The following is a 24,988-nucleotide window of genomic DNA, read 5'->3' as shown; positions in this document are numbered from 1 at the left end:
ATATATATATATGTATATTTATATACTAAAAATATATTATTTATTTATTTAAATAATTTTAAATATAAAATTCAATTAGTCGTCTCCCCAATAATTTTATAAAATTATTATACTTAATATATGTATATTTATATAATAAAAATATATTATTTATTTATTTAAATAATTTTAAACATAAAACTCAATTAGTTGTCTGCCCCAATCCTAAATACCTAATTTCTTTTTCCCCTTGGTCAACCACGACTGTTGTCGTCTTTCATCCTCATCTACTTGTCTTCTGCCGACCACCACCGGCCGCCAGCGCCAATATAATAATATGTATATATATTTTTAATTAGGTGCTAGTGGATCGACAGTTGGATCAAAAATTTGTCCTCCTGCAATGCTAGATGAAGATGAAGACTTTAATGAATTGATTATTTGATATATTAAATTCTTATATTTGCATTGTATTTATGTACTTTTATCTTATTTTTATGGATAATATTTGATTATTTTTAATTTTTTTGGTACTTTTAATGTTATTTGTTTTAGTATTCAATTGTTAAAAAAATATTTATTATTATATATTTTGTAAAAAAAATAGATTTACCAGGTTGACCTCGAACCCGGAAGGTTCAGAGCGAGGCGGGTCCTGAAATCGGGTGAAAGCAGAGCGGAGCGGGTCACAAAGCCTAATATTTTCTTGCAAGGCGGGTGTCGAGGCCAGCAGAACCCGTCCCAAACCCGCTCCGTGGACATCTTTTTACAAGACTTTACAAACCTTAACTAAGGCATCCCGCTAGAATTAAAAAAACGTTTTTAAATAAATTACATTTACATCATTTGAAATTTTGGGTGTAATGTGTTAATTTACTTGTGTTTTTTTTTTTTTTATCGAAAAATATCATCAGTTATTTAATTCAAACTATATTTTATTAAAGTTTATTAATCTATTCATTTTTATGTATATTTTTTGTCTGATATTATTATGACTATTTTCTCTATCCACTAAATATATGCTTATTTATTTTTATCTGTCCACAAAAATTACATTTTTCCCTACAACAAAAAATTCTTACATTCCCTTAAAAATATATTTATAATCACAATACTTTTTTGTTTTATCTTTTTAATTTAAATTTAAATAAACCATTATATTTATTACATTATATATTCATATCATACCAATCATTAATTATCAAATCACTAGTAATCAAAATCCCTCAAGCTAAAACAAAATTTATTAATCTAAATGAACTAATCTTTTCAAAATGATCAAATCTAAAATTATATTCAAATCAATCAAAAAAAAAAAAAGGATCCTTACTAACCAATAATCTGCAATGGACAAGAACCGTGGCAAACTTTACTAATTAAAGTGAAAATACAAAATTTAAATTTCCAAACGAACACACCCTCGAATGAATAGTTGACCAATTTGATAGACAATAATAATAAATCATTTAAATTTAAAATTCATTGACAAATTAAAGCAATATATATGTTTTTTATTTTCTTTCTTGGGAGCATGCACATTTAAGGTGACACCAATACATTCCTAAAACACACCATTATCAGTTGTTTCTTGTATTTAAGAATAAACAATTTATATTTGCATTTCAATTTCACAGGATGATAATTAAATTAAATTAAAATAATATGTTGTCCAATTAAGCATATCACGTGGCTGGTATCGAGAAATGTCTTGTATCACAGTATATATTGGAATATTCAAATTGCGAAAGGATAACCATTACACATATTTGTGAATCATATAACGATTTTATCCAAATATCCTAATTATCAAAAAAAATAAAAAATCCATAATAATAATAATAATAATAATAATAATAATAATAATAATAATAATAATAATAATTCTGCAAGTAACTGGATTAGGTCGATGTGGTGGGCGACGGAATCTGCATGTGGGACAAACGAAGGGATATGCTTATAGGGGCAGTTATCGTAAAAAAAAAATATATATATATATAAAAAAAAAATAATCATAATAATAGTTTAAATATGATATACTACTTATTTAATTTGATAACACTATAATCATAATAATAGTTTAAATATGATATACTACTTTTAAAATTTGATAATACTTCCACCCTTTCACATTGTTTTAAATTAATATATTATATTTTAAATTCTACTTTTTCAAAGAATAATAATATACATTGATAATATATTATTTATTGTTGATATGAAATTGAAATTTTGTATTTCAATCGTAATAATGTGTGTATATTTATAATGATATGCAAATATTCAAATAAGATAAGAATCTTATAAATTTATTAAATATGATATATTTTTTAAATATATCTTTAACATCTATATATCATTTTTTTTAATTAATGTCAATAGTTACAGTAAATTATTTAATCGGTATCAAAATATATTCTTCACTATCAATATATATATATATATATATATATATCTTAGATGCATACGTATAATATACTCACATTATGGTAATGATAGCTTCACTTAACCCCACTATATTCTTATTGTAATAATTGCAATTATTGTAGGCAAGTGTTGAATAGTTTATGTTCAATAATTGAATTTATAATTTGAGTAATATATATATACGTATAGTACTTACTGAGAAAATTATAATTTGATATTATAGAAAATTATTTAATAGTGTTTATATTAAGACACAATAAAAAGCCCTTGTGATATATTGAGATATATATATATATATATATATTTTTGGAGTTTTATTTCCAAATTATAGACAGATTTGTCTATTTCAAAATCGATAATTGACAAATCTTTTGTCTTCCCTTTGTTACGATTTATCGAATGTTGTACATATGAAACATATGTTGGGAAATATACAATTAATGTAACGTAGACTCACTACAAAAAAAAAAATAATAATAATAATGTATTTGTAACGGAATTCCGTCCATAAAGTTCACATAGCTAATGTAATTTCATTTTTAATTCCATCTTTAATGTCGTTAGTAACGGAAAAAATAGATTTAGAGACAAAAAAAAAATTTGTTATAAAAATAATTTTTTCTTGTAGTGACTTATACTGAAATGCTTTCAATTATTGATAGTGACATTGTTTAAATATATGTTGTACAGTTGTATTGGTTCACTTGTCGATTTGCCCTTTCTTCTTATGTATGTCCTGCATGCCATCCTCTAATTTAATTTCAATTAAATAGATTATAATGTGTTTGGATAGTTCTTGTCTGAAAACACGATTTTTTTAATAATTTTATTACGAATTTTACATAAAATTTTCGCAATTTTGACAAAAAATATACTTGTGATCTTGGTATCTTATGTAGAGACAGGTGACACTTTAGTAGAGAAATTACAGCCCAAATCGTGATCAAAGAATCATCTATGCATACATGTATTTATTTTACATCTGTTATTTTAATAAGCCCACAAGGAATTGGGCTAGCCCATTAATGACATATATATACAAAATTCAGGACTTCACTTGAAAAATTAATTAATCTTATTTTTAATGGCATACACACAACATTCATGCTTTTTAATAAGTGTGTTCTCCACCATTCCCAAAATATATATATTTTTAAATAAATTAATATATTACACATATTTATTATTTTAATATTATTTATACAATTTTTTATATCATTACATAAAAAAATTATCTTTTCAAACAATTTCAATAAACAAACACACCCCCATATCGTGTGTACTTTTTTTTTTTTTTTTTTTTTTTATTATCTTGCATTTGGTTTATAGACCAAAATGTTCTTTACAAAACAACAACATTATTATTTTGTTTACCAAACCCCATATACGAAGGTGACACAAAAATATAGCTACTCTAAATAACAAATATATATATATATATATATTATCTGCATTCAATATCGAAGAGTGTTGAATAAATTGAGGATAATATATACTTATTAGTTGTGTCTGGTGCTACTTATCATTTCGGTTTTTTATAAAGTAAAATTTATATCGAAATAATTGTTGAGAAGATGTTCTAATACTAGAATTTTGCCACATGAACTAACACATCGCCGAAACTGACATGAACTAGTGACATGATAGTTTCTATACGTGGATTTATTTTTTAAAAGTAAATATACTAATTAAAACCACATTTAATTTGCATTTGATGCACACATTAGTCTATATTAGCATCAACAATGTCATGTGTCGGCACATACTATAATATTTTTTTTTTTTATTTTCTTTTATAACGTGAGAATTCATAATCGTTACCATAATATAATATTTTGATTGTAGAGAACCTTTGCAAACTTCCCAAAATTAGATTTATGCTATACCAAAATAAAAAAAAAATATATGTATTTCAAATTGAAACATTCAGAATACACAAGTAAAATCTCACCTTTATATATATATATATAATAACGTGGGAATCCGCAACTTCTATTCGACGAGTGCGTTTTGGATAAACTCCTAATCGAACTTACTAGTTTGCAGGGTATTAGGATCAATCGAGAATTTATCCACGGCGTACTTGCAATTCCGGGTTCTTACGTTATAAAAAAAAATAAATTAATTAATTAAATCAGACTTGTAATCTATTGCAAAGCTAAGAATAATAATGTTTAAGTGTGAGCACTAAAATTCAGATTTCAGAATATGTCCTAAGAAATTATTTCAGCTACATGCAAGCAAGCAACCAAGCAAAAACTACTGTCTCTGCACATAATATAGTTACCAATCACCTGCTGTGCTGTAATCTAATTTACTTCAGTACTCGATCAGCCATGGATGGAATATGGCCACCAAACATGTTCCTCACCACTTGCTGCTATTACTTTAATTTCTGCTAAACGATGCATGGGTCGATCACGAAGAGATTCCCACTCCAAGAAAATCAATGAAGGGAACGTGTGATTTCTCCTCGTGCTGCTCTGCACTTGTCTTTATCTTCGTCGTCATCGTTTTCCCAACAATCAATGTCTTGTCCCCAACATCAGCCATCAAATCCGATCCGTTGATTGAGCAATCCAAGGGATTCTCGTATTTTAGGGTTTCAAACGAATCGTCACAGGAATTGTTGAATACCCAAAATTTTCTTTGATGTTTTGAGCTGATTAAGGATGTTGAGCTGTGTGGTCGATTGTTCCTGGGGAAAAACTGGTCGGGGGAGTAGTTTGATGACAAGATGTAATTGGGGCAGCCTGGTAAGGACAAGGCGAAGGTCTTGTTTTCATGGTGGCTGTGGAAATCGAAAACTCGGGAATTGTCGAAGCTGATTTTGGAGCCATTGAGTGTTGTCTCATTCCATTGAAATGCATATCCGTTTGGGGATTGGGATTTGGTGTCACTAATACTATGTTGCAGATTATGGGTTCGTGTCTTGGCTGAAGAAAGTTTCGATTTTTCTCGTTGTCTCCTGGCCATTATGACATGCCAATGATTCTTGACAGCATTGTCTGTCCTGCCAGGGAACAGCCTGGAAATCAGTGCCCATTTGTTGCCATGGATTCTGTGGGCTGCCAGCAGCCTTTCTTCTTCTTCTTCTGAGAATGGCCTTCTGTTGATTCTTGGGTCAAGTTGGTTAAACCATCTCAATCTGCAGCTCTTCCCTGACATCATGTGTACATACATACATCAAATTTCGATTATTTCCAGGCTGTAATAGCCCATCATAACATTATTGAAATTTTACAGGATTTTATTTGTAATTATGGATTTGGGGAAAATAGGGTTGTAAATACTTCATTCTAATGGTAATTAATTATAGAGGTTGGAAACTGAAAATTATTTCTTGATGGGATTATAAATCCCGAAACCCTAGTTACACCACAACCTCATCTAATTGATCTAAAAATTTGACAAATTATTATAGAGTTATACATAAATACATATATGGTTTAATAATAATTGGGATTGGAGAACACAAAGTAAGCAATAGCACAAATGAATACATACATACATACATATATATATATATACATACCTGATCTTCCTTGAAGCTTTTCTGCAATGGAGTTCCAATTTTGAGGGCCATATTGGTGGACAAGTCGCCGGAGTTTGTCGTCCTCGGCCGGTCGCCAGTGGCCTCGAGGGCAAGTCCCTCTTGGGCTGCTATTATTCTTCGACCCGCCACCGGAGGATGATCTTGATTCATCCATCACATTAATTCCAGCTTTGAAGATTATTGAGCCACCGGTGAAAACCCTCCAGCAATAATAGAAAGTAACCTGAGCAGCTGTATATATTAATTGATTATCTAAATTAACCATGACTGAGTAGCTAGGGTAAAAGACTAACTTGTTGCCACATCATCATCGTCATCATGAGATTAATGAATACAGAAAAAAGTGTATAATCTTGACCCAAATATACTTTTGTATGTCGGAAAATATCTACATGAAACGATGACTATTTGCTAACATAAATTTTGGAACAATTAAGAGAGCAACCCAAAAGTTACTATAATCAATGGATTGAAAAAAAAAAAAAAAAAAAATTGTATTCGATCTTTACCTTATCTCAAGTTGAAGAGAACTGCTTTTTTTTTTGTTTTTTTTTTTTTCTGTAAAGAGATCGATGGTATGGGAGATTGCTGCTGCAAAAACCTAATTAATGTTCCCTGTCAAAGAGAATTAGTACTCTGAATAATAATCAAACAGATTTTGATCCGATTCAAAGCACAGGTAGGAGAGGAAGCTTCTTATTCAATGATATATATATGGCTATGTTTGGTGATCTTTCCGTGTTTGCAAGAAACAAATATACACATACTTAAATATAGATACACTTGCTAAAAAACTAAAAAAGTGTCAACATTATGGGATATAGATATAGATATATATATATATACATGTATGTATGTAACGGTTAATTAAGTAAATCGATCGTCTTTAATATAAATACAAAGTTTATAAATCAAGCTGGTAGATTCGTATGTGTATTTAATTGATGATAACCAGAACTATATACAGCATATTGATAAATAAATAAATAATTATATTCTTTTTTATTATTATTCTTTTGTCAAGAAATACTATTTTTGTCAAGAAAATAGTGTGAGGCTAAACATATTTTCTTATCAATTCAGATCTAGCTAAGCTATCTGGTATGAAGAAATATTCAACTAATTAAAGATTTTAATTAGTTTTTTTTTTTTTCTAATATAACAACCTGAATATATAATGGATGAAATAATAATGAGTTGAAAAAATATATAATTAATTAAATTTATGTAACTTAAAACCGGGGGTAGCTTAAATATGCATGCAATGTTAGTTTCCACTTTCCATGCAGCTGGTAAGTCAAATTAGGAAAACTCAGACAAGATGAAACCTTAAAAAATAGATTTCTTAACTGACAGATTATTCCACACACCACGAAATTAATCACTAATTAATCAACTCACCCTTTCATGTATATATATATATATATATGTAGAGAGAGAGAGAGAGAGAGAGAGTTTTAATTGAAGGGGTTAATAATTAATATATATAGTTTATCCATTACCATCACCAGTTTTCAGAGCTCACAAGCCATCTCCAATGGTGGGTGTTAAATCAGTATCCGAAACCCTAATCATCAACCTGTGATGTATTTACAATATATGCATCCGTTTCGATTAATTTATCCACCATTACATAAATATATATATATATATATACATAAAATATAAAATAAAAATAAAAATTCATGATCACCAAACCCTATAGCAAACATGTGTCATTTGTGTGTATGTTAGAAGAAGGATTTTGATGTGAATCAAAAGGTTTGGAAGAGCTTTCAATCAATGATCGATAAAAACACAATATAAATATACATACATACATCTATATATATATGTATGCAGCTTGTCTTTGTTCATGAAAACTATAACATATCTTTCTTTATATCTATGTATATATATATTTATATATTTAATATTTTCAAGAAATTAAACCCTAATTAGCAACTTGCCAACCAACTCTGATAAACATGTAACAAACAAACTTAATTTGACTACTCCCATTCCAACCCCTCCACCATAGTTTTTGAACATTATTACACAAAATTTAGACACTTTTCTTGTTTTACAAAGTCAATTATGTCCTAACTAGTTTGTATGTTCACTTACTCGCCCCGATTGATCTCGATATATATATTTGTATAAGGCCTGGCTAGCTCCGACCCCTTCGACCATACGATCCAAGTTTACAACTAATTTAATTTAATCTAGGTTCGAAAAAAATAGATACCGATCTACTTAATTAATTAATTAACAAGTGCTATCATATATAATTGTCTTAAAACTAAATCATCCATTGTACAAAATTGATAACGTGCCATCCACCATTAAAATGAACTAATATACATTTTTTAAAATGAAGTAACCCATAAGAATATGTATATACATTGTGTGTGTTTGGTTATAGACATTTCTTGTTGAAATTTAGTTAATACCAACCCCCAATTAATCTTTGCCCATTTAAATAATTTATTATTTTGTTATGATTGTTCATTGATCTAATTAATACATGTCTAAGTACAGTTAGTTGGCATTTTTGTGTCTATCAATTAGAGAGACTGCCACTCGTTTTCTGTTAACAGTAACATTTTATTTTCGATTTTTCTAAGTTGAAGTATGTAATGTGGAACTTACGAATGTGACAATTTACCTAACTTTTTGATTGGGTAATTCTTCTTAGCCATTAATTATTTTAAATTAAATTAACTGATTGATGGATGAAAAAGTTGGTTTTTTTTTTTTTCTATAAAACACCTGTGACTAAATTGAATCACATTTGATGATAATTATAGTATAAACTGTCAAGTAATAATCATTATTCACATTTGGCTGCCATATGAGGAATTAATCTGTTTGAAAAGAATTTGGCTTTGATTTTCTTGGAGTTGATAATGACGCATGCCATTAATTTTAGGTTTCAATAATTAATTTCTTCAAATATATATACACATTGACCGAACAGAAAATGGTTCTAAGGTTTTTTTTTTTTTTTTTTTTAACTCAAATAAAAACCAACCAAACACACACACACTTAATTCCTTAAACATGATTAGTTTTGGAAATAAAGTATAAATTTTGATTTTGTTCATCCAAATAAATTTTTATTGGCATGATTTTTAATATTATAATATATATTTAATTTTTTTTAAAAAAAAACATGATATTCAATATATAGTATTATTTTTAATATATATTTTTTAAAAAGTAAAAGAATACTACTAACTCTTAATTTACTACTCCGGAGTGGAGTCCGGTGCTTCTTTCATGGCAATATTGGGCTCTTAGCCCATTGCCTTCAAACTTAAGGCCGACCACATTTCTACAAAAGGCTTATTTACACTAGTAGCCTTTATAATTAGAAGAAAAGTTATTTATGTTTGTAACTCTTTTTTTATTATTATTATTATTATTATTATTTTAAATAAAAAATAATTTATTTTTAATATAATGTCTTATCTTTCAGAGAATTGTAATTTTTCTGTGTGAAATAATTTTTATTAATTTTTAAATAGTTATAAGAAAAAATATTTTTATTAAAATTATTATTATTAATGGTATAAAAATAAAAGAACAAATCCATTGTCTTCTATTATATATTTTATATTTATTGAAAGATCATACTGTAGACAATTAGTACCTATTTCATTTATAAAGATTTAAAAAAAAAAAAAAATCAATTGGAGATGCTACTTAATAAGAAGTAGTGCATAAAAGGATTTTTAAATTAAGCATATCAGATATAGTCATACAATATATTATATATTTGTGCATAATTTAGCATTTAGTTACATATAACATTATTTAAATATTTTCAAAAAACAAGAATTATATCTTGTTGCATCAGTCCTCCCAAAATTCAATTCTCACTTTGCTTACAAGTTTGGTAGTTGACTCGCTCCAAATTTTCTAACCCACCATTGTCTTAAAACAATGTCGAATTCTTTCATCGTTACGCATGTAAAAAAGTTGGCAATTCACATACCAGTGATTATTAATATTATTACACGTGACCTTTAAGCAATAACTTAATATTTTATTAACTTACTAATTATTTATATATATATATATATAGATCTAAATAATTTATGCATATGATCCTAAAATGTATTTGGTGCACGACAAATCATTAGACCTAAAATTCAACGTGTAATGAAATGGTAATAATAATGCCCACAAAGAATCCATTTCACATTTAACGTGACACTCCCACTAAAGCTCTTTACGACCAATTCAAAATCTTTTCTTTTTTTTTTTTAAATAAAATTATTATTAAATATAATTGAAAGGCATAAATATATATACTTTCGGCTTTATTATTATTATTATTATTATTATTATTATTATTATTATTCTAAGATTTCTTAATTATTTGCTGAAACAAAATCAGGTAGGTTCGTTTCGTTAATGCACTTTTATTTTTTAGTACCACGAGTGTGAGTGTCCTGCCGTTTAGCGTGAACTGACTTAAATACCCTCGAGCTCGATGTCTGCTATAAGGACAAAGATGTCATTTACTAAATAACGCGATTTTGAAAAGTCAAATTCACGCGGAAATAAAAGTATATCAGGTCTTTTGGTGGGACCCGCCGGACTTTATTGGTAGAAAACATTTCTTCCACTATTAATAAATAGTCATGATTTTGATTCAATACATTTTGGGTGTGTTTGTTTGGGGGTTTGGCTTTTGAGTTGGATTTGAATAGTAAAAATTTTGAATTTGAATAGTTGTATGATGTGATATAAATAGGTGTTGATGTGATGTTTTGAATATAAAATTAATTTTTAGTATAATATAAAAAATGAAAAATAGATCTTTGATTTGATTTTTTGGGGGAAAAAAATTGGATGAATACTAGAATTTTGTTGAAATTCTACAACGAACACACCATTTATTTATTTCTATAAAAATCCAGTGCGATTACAATGCTGAAAAAATAGTAATGTGATGATTTTTTTAGATAGTACTATTCAAACTTTTAGAAAGTAGCGTTTAAAAATTTAAATAATATCGATTAAAAGTTCAGATAATATATATTATATTAAAATATATATATATATTTTTAACTATTGACTAATGGTAATTTTATATAGATTTTTTAAATTGATATTTAGATATGATATAGAACAACATACTATTTCTATGTAGAGCTCTAAACATATTCATTTAGATTATTAATTTTTTAAAAAAAATACATATTTTTATTTTCCAGAGCACAACGTTATGCGTACTAAAAATTATTGTTATTTGAATACATAATATTGATTTTTCAAATCAACGAAACTCTAACCATATATACTTTTGGTCTATTTGAAAAATAAATATTGTATTTACACGATAGTTATTGATATTTTTTATATGTAAAATTTACTTCTATATTATATAAAATTAATATGTGGGTATTAATATAAATAAATATAAATATAAAAATATTTATAATGTAGAGTAAAGTTATTCATAATAAAAATATATATATATATATTTTATACTTAAACAACAAAAAATAACAAAATCTAATATCTACTTAATTAACCAAAGGAGTATACCTTTAAAAAGTTGATAACACGCAGGGCTGACGTCAGTCGAATAACAAGAGATAAGATGGATAATGCACCCTTATAATATAGGCTCATTTTCAACGAACATTTGGTGGATAAGACGTCATTTTGGGGCATGGTAAGGTCATGTTAAATGGGGTTGTATCCTACGTGGCATTTAAAAAATTAATTTAGTGCCAATTGGTTATACTTATAATATATTTTATAATAATCATTATATTATGTTTTAATTTTTGAAGTGGTGGCGAAGCTACTGCTTAGCTCATAGTCATAAACTTTGGATTAGATATCGACGGTCAGGATAAAAGCAGCAAAATGATTCTTTTGTAAATGTCGTCAATCTCAGTAGAAATTAAAGCTTTGTTTAAGGTTTTTAAGTTTTATGAAATTTTGAAAACTTTTTAAAAAATAAAAATTTAATATTTTATTTATTTTATTTTAAAAATATATATATTCGATTTGATATTTTTTTAAAAAATAAATAGTATCAATGAAAATATATTACGTAAACAAAACCTAATCGAATGGTCTGACGCAAAAACAGACAATAACTAATGCTATGTTTATATACAGTAATTTTACATATTAGGGTGCCTTTGTTTTGGAGTTTGGATTTTGAGTTGAGATTTGAATAGTAAAAATTTTAAATTTGAATAGTTGTACGATGTGATATAATAAATTTAAAATTTAATCGCTCAAACAAACACACCCTTGCTAGAAATTTATCATTATAACTATTATTAGTTGTTTGGAATTTTTTGGGAACGAGGCGGCGGCCTGGTGGGAGTAAGTTCTCATTAGCTATCTTGGATCTTCCAGAAGACTTTTTTCCTTTTTTTTTTTTTTTTTTGTTTTCTTTTTTATTATTATATATATGTTTGGAAATTTCAGTTGGAGCGTTCCAAGTCTTGCAACTTTGATCGGAGTTTTATATTCTGTTTCTTTGAACTTCTGTTCGACCAAGATTTCGTTTTTTTCGCCTACTCTTTGCTTGTAAAGTTTCATGCTTTGTTCTTCCTCATAGTATTAATTACCCTAATTTATCTATTTTTGCTCGTTCACCGAACCAACTGGCAAACCTCTGTATTATTATTTAATGTTTGGTTAAAAAATTAGGGCATAGATCTTATTAGAGGCTAGTGGGTTTGCTTTGTTTGCTGTTTTTCATTGGTCAAACTCATCTCTGGTGCCTTTTTCTCGAAGCCAGTCCTCAAGTTCGTATAAATCTTTTTTTCAGCCGTAGGGTTTGCGGATTAATCTTCTGCTCCTTCAGGTTTCGTCTCTGTGGGCGCTTCTTGAATTCGTCTTGTCTTTCACTTCTCTGAGCTGAACGGTAAGTCATGGTATATCGGATTGATTGATTTATTAATTTCTAGGGTTTTGCATCTTTTATGGATGGGCGAAAATTGAAATTATCTCGTTCCAAGATTGTTCGGAAGAAGCTATTGTAAATTCTACTGCTAATTTGTTCTTACTTAATAGATATTGTTATTGTGCAAAGAATTGGAAGAGACTTCAGTGATTTTTGGAAGATATCTTTTTGCTTAGCTTTCTATTCTTTGTTCGAACGTGGATAACTTTCGTTTTTAAAAGTTACTTTGGGCATAGGTTTCATTTCTTATGTTTTAAATTGTTGCAAGAAATCAGTACTCTTATTTATATGAATTATCTTGATTTTGTCTGGGCTGGTGATTTAGGTTTGAATTAGATGACAATGTTCCGATATTTCGAAGAGATTTTGACTCCTTGATTATGTCTGTGTTCGTGCTGTTTTCAGTGTTGTTGAGTTTGAGCATCAGATCAAATCCAGGCTCAGTTGTTTTCCATTCAAGGTTTCCTCATTTTTGTCTGAAGTGAACCAGCCATGTCCTTAGTTGGATCAGCAGCAGCTCTGTTAGGAAATCGGGAGGTTTTCACGAGGAAGGATGGCAACGACAGCTCGGGGCTGGCGACATCCATTTTTAGATCAGACAGCCGCGGGAGCATTTACACAAGCGAGTTATACGGCAGTGAAAGTTATGATCTGAACTATTTTTTCGACTCCCCCTCAGATGAAGGCGCGCACGAGTCTTTGTACCATGTTATAGACACTGAAAACTCATTGAATTCCTCGAGACACGATGCTCGTCAATTCAATTATGGGTTAGAGTACTTGAACAGCCAAAGTCAAGACTCTATGAGTTATGACGAAGATAGAGTGAAGGTAAAGCTCCGGGAACTTGAAAAGGTACTCCTTGACGACAATGGAGTCGATGATAGCAGCGACCAGAGCATGGAAATCGACGGAGAATGGTCTGACGCCACGTGTTATGCTTTGCTGAATGATTCGCCGAAGGGATCTTCGTCCTCGGATTCGAACATTAGTACTATAAGCAGCAACAAGGAGGTATCGTTCACGGCGTTAACTCCCAAGGACTTGCTTTACAAATGTGCTGTTACTATTCACAACGGAAATCTCGACGCAGCTTCCGAGATGATAAACGAGCTCCGGCAGAGGGTCTCGATCCAGGGAGAACCGTCGGAAAGAATTGCAGCGTATATGGTGGAAGCACTTGCAGCCCGAATCGCGACCTCCGGAAGAGGTCTTTACAAAGCATTGAAATGCAAAGAGCCACCATCGATGGACCGGCTGTCCGCAATGCAGGTTCTGTTCGAAGTGTGTCCCTGCTTTAGGTTCGGGTTCATGGCAGCTAACGGGGCGATATTGGAGGCGTGCAAAGATGAAACGACGGTTCATATCATAGACTTCGACATCAACCAAGGAAGTCAGTATTATACGCTGCTGCAATCGTTGGCGAGAATTCAGGGCAAGCGACCTAATGTGAGATTAACCGGTGTAGATGACCCGGAAACAGTACAGCGCTCCGTCGGAGGTTTGAAAAAGATCGGACAGATGCTCGAGCTCCACGCCAAAGATCTACACCTCTCGTTTGAGTTCCACGCCGTTCCTGCCGAAACTGCCGTTGTTTCTCCATCGTTGCTCGGCTGCCAACCGGGGGAAGCTGTGGTAGTCAACTTCGCGTTCCAGCTCCACCACATGCCCGACGAGAGCGTAACTACTGTAAACCTCCGGGACCAGCTTCTCAGGATGGTTAAAAGTTTGAAACCGAAGCTCGTCACTGTTGTCGAGCAGGACATGAACACGAACACTACCCCTTTCCTGCCGAGATTCGCTGAAGCCTACAGTTACTACTCTGCCGTGTTCGAATCCTTGGACGCGACTCTGGCAAGAGACAGTCAGGACCGAATGAACGTGGAGAAACAGTGCCTGGCGCGGGACATCATAAACGTCGTCGCTTGCGAGGGAGAGGAGAGGATCGAACGCTACGAAGTTTCCGGGAAATGGCGCGCGAGGATGACGATGGCCGGCTTCACGCCGTGCCCCGTCAGTCGGAACGTGAGGAGTGAAATCCAGAAGCTTATCAAACAGTACTCTGATCGCTACAAGGTTAAAGATGAAATCGGTGCCCTCCATTTTGGATGGGAAGACAAAATCTTGATCGTTAGTTCTGCGTGGAGGTGATTCTGATAGTTCTAGCTGTAGCTTCTGATCTCTATATATATATATACACGTATATGTAGTTTGCACTATGCTTTGATCTTCCTAGACCTTATTGTATACTAATACTAAAGTTAACGGTCCAGTGAACTGTAGCATCGATGTTTGCCTTTTGTATGCTGATATTATAGGATTATGTTGTGAGCAGACTGGTGTTTTTAAGGTGGAGAAATATGGGCCGGGGTCAGGCCCGCTTTGTGAATCAGTAAAGCCCATTAAACTCTGGTCATTTCCTAAAAGACGACGTCGTGTCCTGTAATTAGAATTTAGGTGCATTCTTTGGTTTTAAGTTCCTACGTCGTCTCGTCTAACAATGGGTGAGTCTGTCTCTTGTGATCTCCATTTTTATATGCAAGTAGTTTAGTTGTTCTCTGATCTGTAGTGTAGTGTTAATCGCGCGCTTTATTCTATGTTAATGAGTGTTCACATTGTAATTAAGTGCGTTTAGTCGCTGTGTAAAATTCGGGGGGAAAGAATAACGAAACAGCGGCATTGTACATAGCCAGAGTTTGCGGTTTAGGGTTTTTTTTCCAGTGTTAACATCTGCCAAGGAAAAATGTTGATTTAAAATGCCTGTTCCTCTGTGTCTATCATCCAAATATTACAATTTACTGCGTCTTTGTATGTTACATTTTAATATCTATAGTTTTTGATGCAATCACTTTTATTTAGATTTTATATATTGTTTTAGATCCCTTCAAAAATTTTAGTTTTTCCTTTCTCTTGAGGAGTTGATTAATGTTTTACCAGATGCAAAGTCTGGATTTTTACGTGATAACAAATTTGTATGTTACTCGAACCTAGCATATATACCCCGCAAATGCAATTCAAGGTGCCAATCACACACCAAATGTGGAGTTATAAGGAATTTATGCAGAAACTGGCCATCAATTATTAAAGTTATGAAAGTGTCTTTCTATTAACCAACTGGGAAGAATTGGAATAATGAATGCTAATTTTGGTGTTCAATTGTGAAACATTTTTATGCTCAATAGAAAGTGATGTGTAACCATCTTCTTACTTTCAAAGATGTCTGAAGCTATCCATCTACATGCACTGGCCAAGAATTATTGAAAGCATTTGTAACTTTTTGTTCAAGTCAAACTGTTCAACCTCATAATTGCCAATGCCTAATGCGTATTTTGTGGCTTTTCTGAAAAATAGCTTTTTTTGTAGCCAATTCATGGTCATGTACAACTGTCTTCGTACTATTAAGATATGAATAATGTTTTTAGATAAAATGTCCTTTGTATAGGTTAATACGGAGCTAAAATGTAAACTTCAAAGAAACAAAAGTTGTAACATTTTTGGATGTTCTTCTATCTAATCTTACAATGATTTATGCTATTTATAAGTTCAAAGAATCTCTTCAGAAAAGCTATGTGACCTTTGGTGAAGATTTTCACAACTTTTGGCGAAGAGGCACTTTAAAATTTTTTTTGACAGAAAGGTATTTTCATTATAATTTTCAGAGACCAACAGCTAACAAGATAGAAGTATCAATGTGACTTGTCTAATTTGTATTAGACATTTCCACGCTCCTATATTGATTTGAGAATATCTAGCATGTAGTTCTGATGAAGCAAGAATGGAAGGTTAATGACACAGAATATTATTCTAAATAATGTCAGCGTGTCGGTAGATAATGATCTTCGAAGTGTGTTATGCTGGAAACTTTGCATTAGTAGGCCCATGCTTCAGCCATCAATTTGGGAAGCATGGGCATCATAAAATAATTTTCTTTTCTTGTTGATGGTCTTAGTTACAAGAGAATCATACATTCTTTAAGTCTGCAATGGCGTCTGGTATTGTAAAAAGTTCTAATTAAACTAGAACACTAGGACAATGCACCAGAATGAAAAAAGATAGGATAAGAAATTAAGGGCGTAGCGTCATTGAGTCATTTATGCCAAAGTTTGTCTGCTTAAATTTGGGTCATTCAAGCTTCCTCCATGTGCAAGCCTCATGGCGTTTTCTCTTGAAGGTTGGATCTTAGTATGCTGTTGATGTAATGAACTAATGATAATTACAAAATTTTGAACCCTGCTTCTTCTGTCAGCTTATTATTAAGAAGATGAAGTGTGAAAGTTTTCCCTTTGAAGCATCACTTCCTGCATTTTCAAATCAATGAACAACAAGAATCAGAGCAGTCTTGTAAGGACATTATATACTTGTTTCACAATGTTGAATATGCTCAAGGGGATTGTACTTTACGGGAGAAGAGCTAGTAAAAGATTTGAGCCATGCATTGAAATGTACCTTCATTAGCTATTCATTCTCTCCTATTTTAGTTTTGTTTCATTTTCCTCTATCCATTTGAAGTGTCTATCTGATCTGCAGATTTCATGAGGCCTGTGAAAGTTTGTCTATTGATTCTTGCAGGGTAAAAAAGAGAGGCATGAAACTGGTCAGTGCTTTGATAAAATTTGATTTCACCTTATGTTATTCTTTTTTTTCTTCTTCTTTTTTCTTTGGACAGTAATTGGATGGATATGTTCCTTTATTGTTTCATGTAGGTTGGCTTGCTACTTCTATTCAGTTGCAGTGTGATGAATCCATATTGTTTGGCTGGACTCCTGCGCCCAGTACCCTTCTACTTTGAAATTTCGGCAGAGTGAGTTGAAGGTCATTTCAATATTATTTCCGATCATGCATCTGTTAGAATACTAAAATTTGTCCAAGCCTTTTTTATTCTTCTTCTAAGCCTTTCTGTGCCTCCTCAAAGCTGATATATTAATGATTATTAAATCCTTGAAACTAACTATGTTTATCGCTTGCTCTTAGCTGCTCAAGTAGAGATTTCTGGTGCATTTATTTGTGAAGTAAAATAAGTCTCTCTCTACTTCAACAGTCGAATTGACTTGGAATTCATCTGTATACTGTCAGTTGTTAAACCATCATATCATGTTTTTAAGTGTTGTGTTGCATTTGAAATGAGACAACCCCAAGGTAATATCTAAAAAACTCGCAAGTAAATTCACTGAAAATTTGGTCATTTAATTCAAGAAGTTTCTTCAGAAGCAGTTTGCTACATGTTTTCATTATTGTAGCATACATGTGCAAACTGTGAGGTGACACCTTGTCTAGATATTTTCTTGTCTCATGCCACAGTTGTTCCGGACTCTGCAGACTCTTCCTTGCTACTTGTCTCTTCCTTGTTGTAGCCCTGGATCATGTTAGGATTGAAGGAAGTATCCAAGGCCAACCGGGTAAGTACCTCAGCAGCCATAACAACCTCCTGAAACCAAATACAACAATATCATCAGAAGCAAATTAAGTAGTAGAACACAAGTTAATAGTTGTGATCTCAGATGCTTGCCTCTTTCAGCTCTTTCTCCTTCAGGGATTTGAGACCTCGAATAGCATCTGATTCTTTACCTACAAGTAGCCATTTCCTCATCTTGATATCCGGTAGAGGTTTCCTCAGGAATTATGTGCTAAGCTGTTTCACTATTCTCAAGTCAGTCGAGGGTATGAGTTATAAAGGGTAGAGATAAGAGCGGAGGTTTCAACACATGTATTATGCATTGGCATTCACGCATTTGTTCATATTCTCCCTCTCAAATTATGTAATTGTTCTGCCAGACTGCCAACTTTGTCCGCCTTTCTCTTCAACCTCCCACCTAACATGCTGGTATTCGTTGCAGTTGCTTTTACTATCTCATGACAAGAATGTGCTGTTTGAATTACTGACCGACTCACCTTTCACGTTTCATTGATATTCACGCCTTCTTAACTTTGAATGCTTTTTTCTATATCTTTAATCGGGTTATAATAACTGCAGTAACCAACAGTGTCAGTTCTAAATTGACGAAATTGTTGTTATTCTGATTCTAGGGTGTGTTTGTTTGTATTTTGAATGTTTCGAGGTATTTTGGATTTGGAAGGAAAAATCGATGTTGGATGTAATGTTCTAAATGGAAAATAGGTTTGATTATGATGTTTTCAATGGAAAATAAGTCTTAAATGTGTTGTCTTTTAGGGAAAAATATTTAACTAGAAATTATATAGTGCGAAAACAATATTGAGAACACATACAAAGACACTACATGATGAAATGTTTCGTTAATTGCATTAAGTATCTAAGCAAGGAAATAACATCCTATTATTTTTCTTGTCAAATGATCCATTTTTCTTTAGGCCGTTCATTACAACATAAATCGTGCCTTCTCATCCGTCCACGATTGTTTTATGTGAATATGATCATTTTAATGTCAATTGAATATAACACCTCATGTCTGCTTTCATGTTGATAATTATGTTCTAAGTTCTCCATTGCGCATTTTGTTGCTTGAGTTAATTGCCTTTTTTTCTTGTGCTATTACATAGTCCATATTTATCTGCAAATGCATTATTCAAAATAAAGGACATTGGCTTTGTTATGTTTTCCTTCTAAATAAATACTATACTTGTAATTGTTGAAAATGTGTCCAGGCGGAAACTTATGAAGCTCGATACTCTATTCAACCCTCATATTTCATCTAAAATAGATCATTATCAGTTTGGATTGTCTTTCAAGCTTAGGAGTTTAAATTCAATTGTGCTATATATTTCTTCTCCACTTTTTCAAAGGTGATAGTTGAACTGACTATTACTGAACCTACAGTGGAGCTTAATGTACTCATGTTTTAAGATAGGTTAATGTGTTTAAAATTATATCTTCCCCATTCTTACTTTTAGTATCACCTTCCCAAGTTTTAGTTTTCTTACCACTACCCTTTAATCGCCAGAGTTGTCTGAAATTTCTTGCTGTCAAGATGGGCTCCAACCTTGTAAAAGTAGTTTGTGGTTCAAGAAGCACTCGCAGGCTTGGCTAACATATTGTGTCTTGTTAGAAGGAACTTCACCAGCTCCAACACTGAGATTCTCATCAATGCTCTCTCACTTTCGATTTGTGATCTTTGTGCCTGCTTTGACTGCATTTTTTTTCTCCCTTATATAACCATTTTTGTTATGATACATATTTATATACAATGTTAGAAATTCAGAATGATGTAATTAGGATCCTTTTTTAACAATTTTCTCTTTCTTGAGGTAAGGGGTCAAGTGTGAGAGCTGTGATTATGCTTGCAATTCATAGTTTGTTCTATAATTTTCTGCTTCTATCGTTCTTGGTTTTTCCAATTTGAGTTTTCCACGTAAATAATGTGTTTTCATTTACCTAATTCCATTTCTACCTTTAATTTTACAGCTTAATTGGGTTTTGCACTTCTGGGAACAATTTTTGGTTAAGTTCATCTTTATTCACCCTGATTCCTGACAGTTGCCTATATTATTTGCCAAATGCAAGCTAAAGGATATGCCTTTGCCTGTCCAAGTCCCATAAAGAGTTAATTTTGTCGTTTGAGTGCCATTATTTACCCTGCTGAATATTTTGAGAAAAATGCTGTGCCTTTGATCTATATCAGTTATGGTAAAAGAATACATGTAGATGTTTTTCCATTCAAACACTGACCATAAACATGCATTCATGCTCTACTTTTGTTAACATGCATTCTTGGAAAAGCTTCCAATTAGGCATTTGCTCCCAAAAATGGGACTTTGTTTACTTATTGAAGACATATTCCAAATCTTCTTGCTCGTACATCTTAAGAATTGATTTGGCCTTTTAGTGATGTATTGTTACATTTTGGATTTGTATTTCTTTGCCATGACAGCTCTAGCAATCTTCTAATGGGAACTTAATGCATCATTAACTACTTAAATTAGAAGCTCCAGCCTCTGATAGTGCTTTCTTAATTCATGTCCTAAAATCCTATTTCTTTCAAATTTTGTTTGTATTGCATGTAGTGTAGATCACAGAAAGTTGTAAGCATCTTTATTCTATTCTAAGGTGAAAATAGACGACTTATATGATATTCTTGATTCTGAAATAAGTGCATTTTGTACACTGATATCAACTTTGTATGAACTGTACTCTACCTTGTTTACTCTTTTTTGACACCCAAGTTGTCAATTTGGCTTGGAATGGAAATTTTAGGCAACTAAGAATTTCCAAATTTGATAGAGAGACAATAACTATAATATGTATATATACAACTGAATTTGGAGTAGAATTGTTTCCAGTAATAATCAGTCCAAGGCTGTCAGGACAACTTAAATTCTCTTATTTTACATCATTTGCATTTCTTCATCACAATGTTGCTCACATGAAAACAAAAAACATTTATATAATTTTGTTTTTTTCATCTCTGTATTTAACTTCATCTCCATCATCTTTAGTTTCATCAATTAGTGTTCTCTCTCCTATCCTCGTGTGAAGCTGTAGCTTTTCTTCTTCTGAAAATCATGAGCAGCATTACAGTTCTTTTAGTTTTTGCATTTCTTCTGTTGCGTGGATTTGATGTGTGTCTGTCACAAGGGCAACTTAAAGTTGGGTTTTACTCCCAAACATGCCCTAATGCAGAGTCCATAGTCAAGTCTGTTGTCGCAAAGGCAACTGCTGATGACAGCAGTACCCCCTCTGTTCTCCTTAGGCTTCAGTTCCATGACTGCTTTGTGCAGGTCTCTACCTGGTTGTAATTGATTTTGATTTCAAGATATGGCGGAAATGAAACCCTCTTGTTTTTATCAAAGATTAATATGCTTAAATCTCTGCATGTGTATCTTAGGGCTGTGACGGTTCTATATTGGTTGACAATGAGCGTGCGGCAGTTGAACATAATGGAGTAGGAGGATTTGATCAGATAAAAACAGCCAAAGAATTGATAGAGGCTCAGTGCCCTGGAGTGGTGTCTTGTGCCGATATTGTGGCCATGGCTGCTAGAGATGCTGTGGCCTTGGTAATGCATTCTCTATTAAGTTCATCGATTATTTTATTTGAGATCCTCGATTGGTTTGTCTTTTGCCCCGCTTTTTGTGGATTTGATATATGCATGTGACACAGGCTGGTGGACCAGCTTTTGAAGTCGAGACAGGGCGCCGAGATGGAAAAATTGCCATGGCATCCCTGGCTGCTGCCATCCCTGATGTCAAGGACTCAATTGGCACCCTCAAATCTAAGTTCAAAGGCAGTGGACTTTCCGAGAAAGAACTTGTGGTCTTAACAGGTACCAACTGAAACTACAAGCTGTATGAAATATGAATTTCACTGAAAGAAACAAGAATGAATCTTTCCAGGAGGAGGACATACTATCGGCACCACAGCCTGTTTCTTCGTGGTGGACAGACTCTACAATTTCACTGGAAGAAACATTTCCGATCCTTCAATAAACCCCAAATTCTTACCCGTTCTGAGGAGAACTTGCCCGAAGAATGGAGACGCTAGTGTCAGGCTGCAACTTGATCCCATCACTGGAAACAGCTTTGACGATCAGGTCTTCAAGAACATCAAGAAGGGGTTTTCTGTGCTAGCGTCTGATGCCAGGCTATTAGATGACGTTTCCACCAAAAAAGCTGTGGATTTCTATAGAGGTGAAGACGATGGAAGCTTTGCAAGAGACTTTGCAGCAGCAATGGTGAAAATGGGCAGAATTGGCGTCAAGAACAGTTCTCAGGGAGAGATAAGACGCGCTTGCAATGCCGTTAATAAGTGAGACTTCTTCATGACTATGACTATGGCTATGAGATTTAGTTTATATGGTGGTGACTAATAGTTGCGCTAGTATAAAATTTCTTGATTTATTAAGTTTTCACTCTGAAGATAACCATTACATAGATAACTTGGAGTCTGTCTCTCACTCTAGTTCTCACTCTCACTCTCACTCTCACTCTCACTCCTCCATTCTGATGATGCATCGAAGCCCTTCACCTTTGAGCATCAGATCAAAGGCCTTGTTGATCTCGCTAAAGGACACTTGATGTGTTATAAACTTCTCCACTTGAAGTTCCTACAAATGAATGAATGACTTAAGGTTGGTTGATTGATTGATCGATCAATCGATGAATGTGTTACCTTTACCTTTTTCATGTATAGATCGACAACAGAAGGTAGATCGGAGCGTGGCTTGTAGTTCCCAAAGAATGTCCCTTTGAGAGTCCTCTCATTCAAGAAATTCATGGGATGTGTCTTCAACACTGCATCTTTGTGAGGCACCCCCACCAGAACAGCCACACCCCATCCCTAACAAACACCCACAACTTATTGATATCTTATTCATTCATTCTTTTGAGGTATTTATAAAAATGTGCAACAAAATACAATACATACATCATGGACACACTCAAATGCAGAGATCATGGCATTGATGTTTCCGGTGCACTCGACGCTGCGATCCACTCCGCCGTTAGTTTTCTCGGCTATCACCTATCCTCACAATTTCAAGATCAAAAAAACAGTTCATGAAAGAAGGATCAGTTTTGTTGATTCAGATTTTTAACAAACCTCTTGAACTGGCTTCTCATAGTCCTTCGGGTTTATGAATTCAGTCACACCAAATTTCTTGGCTGCATAAACATGAACACAACAGCACTTAAAGCAATGCATAGGAAATAACATCATGCCCCAATGGATAGGAGGATCAGATACCTTCTTCAAATCTTGAAGGGTTCAAGTCCACGCCGATTATCCTCGAAGCCCCGGTCAATCTGGCTCCTTCTGCAGCCTGAACATCACCGAAAAGGAATGAAGATGATCATAATATGCTAGAAAAGTAATCGAAGATTCCAAAAAAAAAGAAAAGGAAAACTTACTGCAAGCCCAACTGCTCCAAGTCCAAATATAGCCACAGAGGAACCCTTCTTTGGTTTGGCAACATTCAATGTAGCTCCAAGGCCTAAACATAACAAAACACAATCAACCATTACAACTAACACAAAATCAAGAATTTGCAAAAAGGCCATTTTTGATTTGCAAGCACCTGTGGAGATCCCACAGCTAAGCACACAGACTTTATCCAGAGGGGCAAGTGGATTGATTTTCGCGACGGATCCAGCATGTACAACAGTGTATTCGCTGAATGTCGACGTGCCAAGAAAATGGTACACGGGCTTGCCATTGATCGAAAACCTTGATTGCTTGTCATGCAGCATCACTGTCCTCTCAGTGTTGATCCTCAGAAGGTCACACATGTTGCTCTCTTCCGATTTACAGTGTGCGCATTCTCCACATTCGCCGGTAAATACAGGGAGAACATGATCGCCCGGCGCCAGGTCAGTCACGCCCTCTCCGACACTCTCCACAATCCTGTTCGATCAAAATCCAGGTCATTGCACGTTGCATTGCACAAGATTGAAACTTTATATGATAAATGAATGGATTCATCATCAATCATGGCGAGTAAATTGATACCCTGCTGCTTCATGCCCGAGAATTCGAGGAAATACAGAGTCTTGTGCCTGAAAATGATCAAGAACAGAACATGGGGATTAGATTACTGATTTGTAATACAAAATAAATTCTTTAAGTTTCTTGATTCTGAATTGGATTACCTTGGCTTCCCAGAAGTAGACATCAGTGTGGCAAAGGGAGGTGTAGAGAATCTTCAACCGGACCTCCATCTTCTGCGGCGGCGCCACCTCCACCTCCTCAATCACCAATGGCTTCCCGGGCTCCCACGCAACAGCAGCTACAATCCATTCAGATTATGTAACAATAAAATCCACCAAATTTGCATACAAATAGTAAGGAAAAACAAGAAAATCGTCTAAAGATCAAACCTTTGCATTTGATTACACCTGACATCTTGAAATATCTTTCTTTCGATAACGTTGTTGTGAATCTGATTGGAGAAAGAGTTTGTCTGATGAAATGGGAGTCGACTGCGAAGAAATTTATAGAGCGAGAAAGAAGCGTGGCATCTTGGCCCCGACGTCATGATCAATCAATCAGTGTTCTAGTCTCTTCTTCTTGCAGATGGAATCCCTTCCATTTGAAATCCAGCAAAGAATACAACAGGCGGTTTGTGGATCCAATCACAGGTTTTGGCCCGAACAAAAAGGGAGTCTACAGCTACTGGTTTCTGATGTTTGCTGGTTTC

General features: G+C 33.1%; 4 protein-coding genes across 8 annotated transcripts; 2 read left to right on the top strand and 2 right to left on the bottom strand.

Annotated features, from left to right (window-relative positions):
* Nucleotides 1–4,383: 4,383 nt before the first annotated feature.
* On the bottom strand, nucleotides 4,384–6,686 carry LOC127246810 (transcription factor MYB54-like). 3 transcript variants are annotated; one of them, XM_051268391.1, is made up of 3 exons: nucleotides 6,469–6,686; nucleotides 5,939–6,190; nucleotides 4,384–5,564 (listed from the first exon to the last, which is right to left on the bottom strand). In XM_051268391.1, the coding sequence occupies exons 2-3, from the start codon at nucleotides 6,111–6,113 to the stop codon at nucleotides 4,822–4,824; spliced, it is 918 nt and encodes a 305-aa protein (XP_051124348.1). In that variant the 5' UTR covers nucleotides 6,114–6,190; nucleotides 6,469–6,686; the 3' UTR covers nucleotides 4,384–4,821. The 3 variants fall into 3 exon arrangements, with proteins under 3 accessions (XP_051124348.1, XP_051124349.1, XP_051124347.1); XM_051268392.1 differs by having other exon boundaries at nucleotides 5,939–6,182; XM_051268390.1 differs by lacking the exon at nucleotides 6,469–6,686 and having other exon boundaries at nucleotides 5,939–6,462.
* Nucleotides 6,687–12,398: 5,712 nt separating this feature from the next.
* On the top strand, nucleotides 12,399–20,124 carry LOC127246452 (scarecrow-like protein 1). Of its 3 annotated transcripts, none has more exons than XM_051267850.1 (6): nucleotides 12,399–12,845; nucleotides 13,290–15,031; nucleotides 17,412–17,478; nucleotides 17,588–17,685; nucleotides 18,201–18,280; nucleotides 19,802–20,124. In XM_051267850.1, the coding sequence occupies exons 2-6, from the start codon at nucleotides 13,377–13,379 to the stop codon at nucleotides 20,011–20,013; spliced, it is 2,112 nt and encodes a 703-aa protein (XP_051123807.1). In that variant the 5' UTR covers nucleotides 12,399–12,845; nucleotides 13,290–13,376; the 3' UTR covers nucleotides 20,014–20,124. The 3 variants fall into 3 exon arrangements, with proteins under 3 accessions (XP_051123807.1, XP_051123806.1, XP_051123808.1); XM_051267849.1 differs by having other exon boundaries at nucleotides 18,183–18,280; XM_051267851.1 differs by lacking the exon at nucleotides 18,201–18,280 and having other exon boundaries at nucleotides 12,401–12,845; nucleotides 19,802–19,903.
* Nucleotides 20,125–20,878: 754 nt separating this feature from the next.
* On the top strand, nucleotides 20,879–22,669 carry LOC127246456 (peroxidase 43). The gene is made up of 4 exons (XM_051267857.1): nucleotides 20,879–21,575; nucleotides 21,683–21,853; nucleotides 21,958–22,120; nucleotides 22,191–22,669. The coding sequence occupies exons 1-4, from the start codon at nucleotides 21,360–21,362 to the stop codon at nucleotides 22,604–22,606; spliced, it is 966 nt and encodes a 321-aa protein (XP_051123814.1). The 5' UTR covers nucleotides 20,879–21,359; the 3' UTR covers nucleotides 22,607–22,669.
* A 3-nt stretch (nucleotides 22,670–22,672) lies between these two features.
* LOC127246455 (alcohol dehydrogenase 3-like) lies at nucleotides 22,673–24,848 on the bottom strand. The gene is made up of 10 exons (XM_051267855.1): nucleotides 24,669–24,848; nucleotides 24,441–24,577; nucleotides 24,301–24,347; nucleotides 23,870–24,195; nucleotides 23,703–23,785; nucleotides 23,539–23,614; nucleotides 23,395–23,456; nucleotides 23,221–23,316; nucleotides 22,972–23,133; nucleotides 22,673–22,900 (listed from the first exon to the last, which is right to left on the bottom strand). The coding sequence occupies exons 1-10, from the start codon at nucleotides 24,691–24,693 to the stop codon at nucleotides 22,784–22,786; spliced, it is 1,131 nt and encodes a 376-aa protein (XP_051123812.1). The 5' UTR covers nucleotides 24,694–24,848; the 3' UTR covers nucleotides 22,673–22,783.
* Between the last annotated feature and the right edge of the window lie 140 nt (nucleotides 24,849–24,988).

This window comes from Andrographis paniculata, unplaced genomic scaffold, assembly GCF_009805555.1.
Source record: "Andrographis paniculata isolate CXL003 unplaced genomic scaffold, ASM980555v1 Contig30END, whole genome shotgun sequence".
NCBI classification, from domain to species: Eukaryota; Viridiplantae; Streptophyta; class Magnoliopsida; order Lamiales; family Acanthaceae; genus Andrographis; species Andrographis paniculata.
The sequence above is the reverse complement of the archived record's forward strand: the minus strand, read 5'-3'. Positions and strand labels throughout refer to the sequence as shown.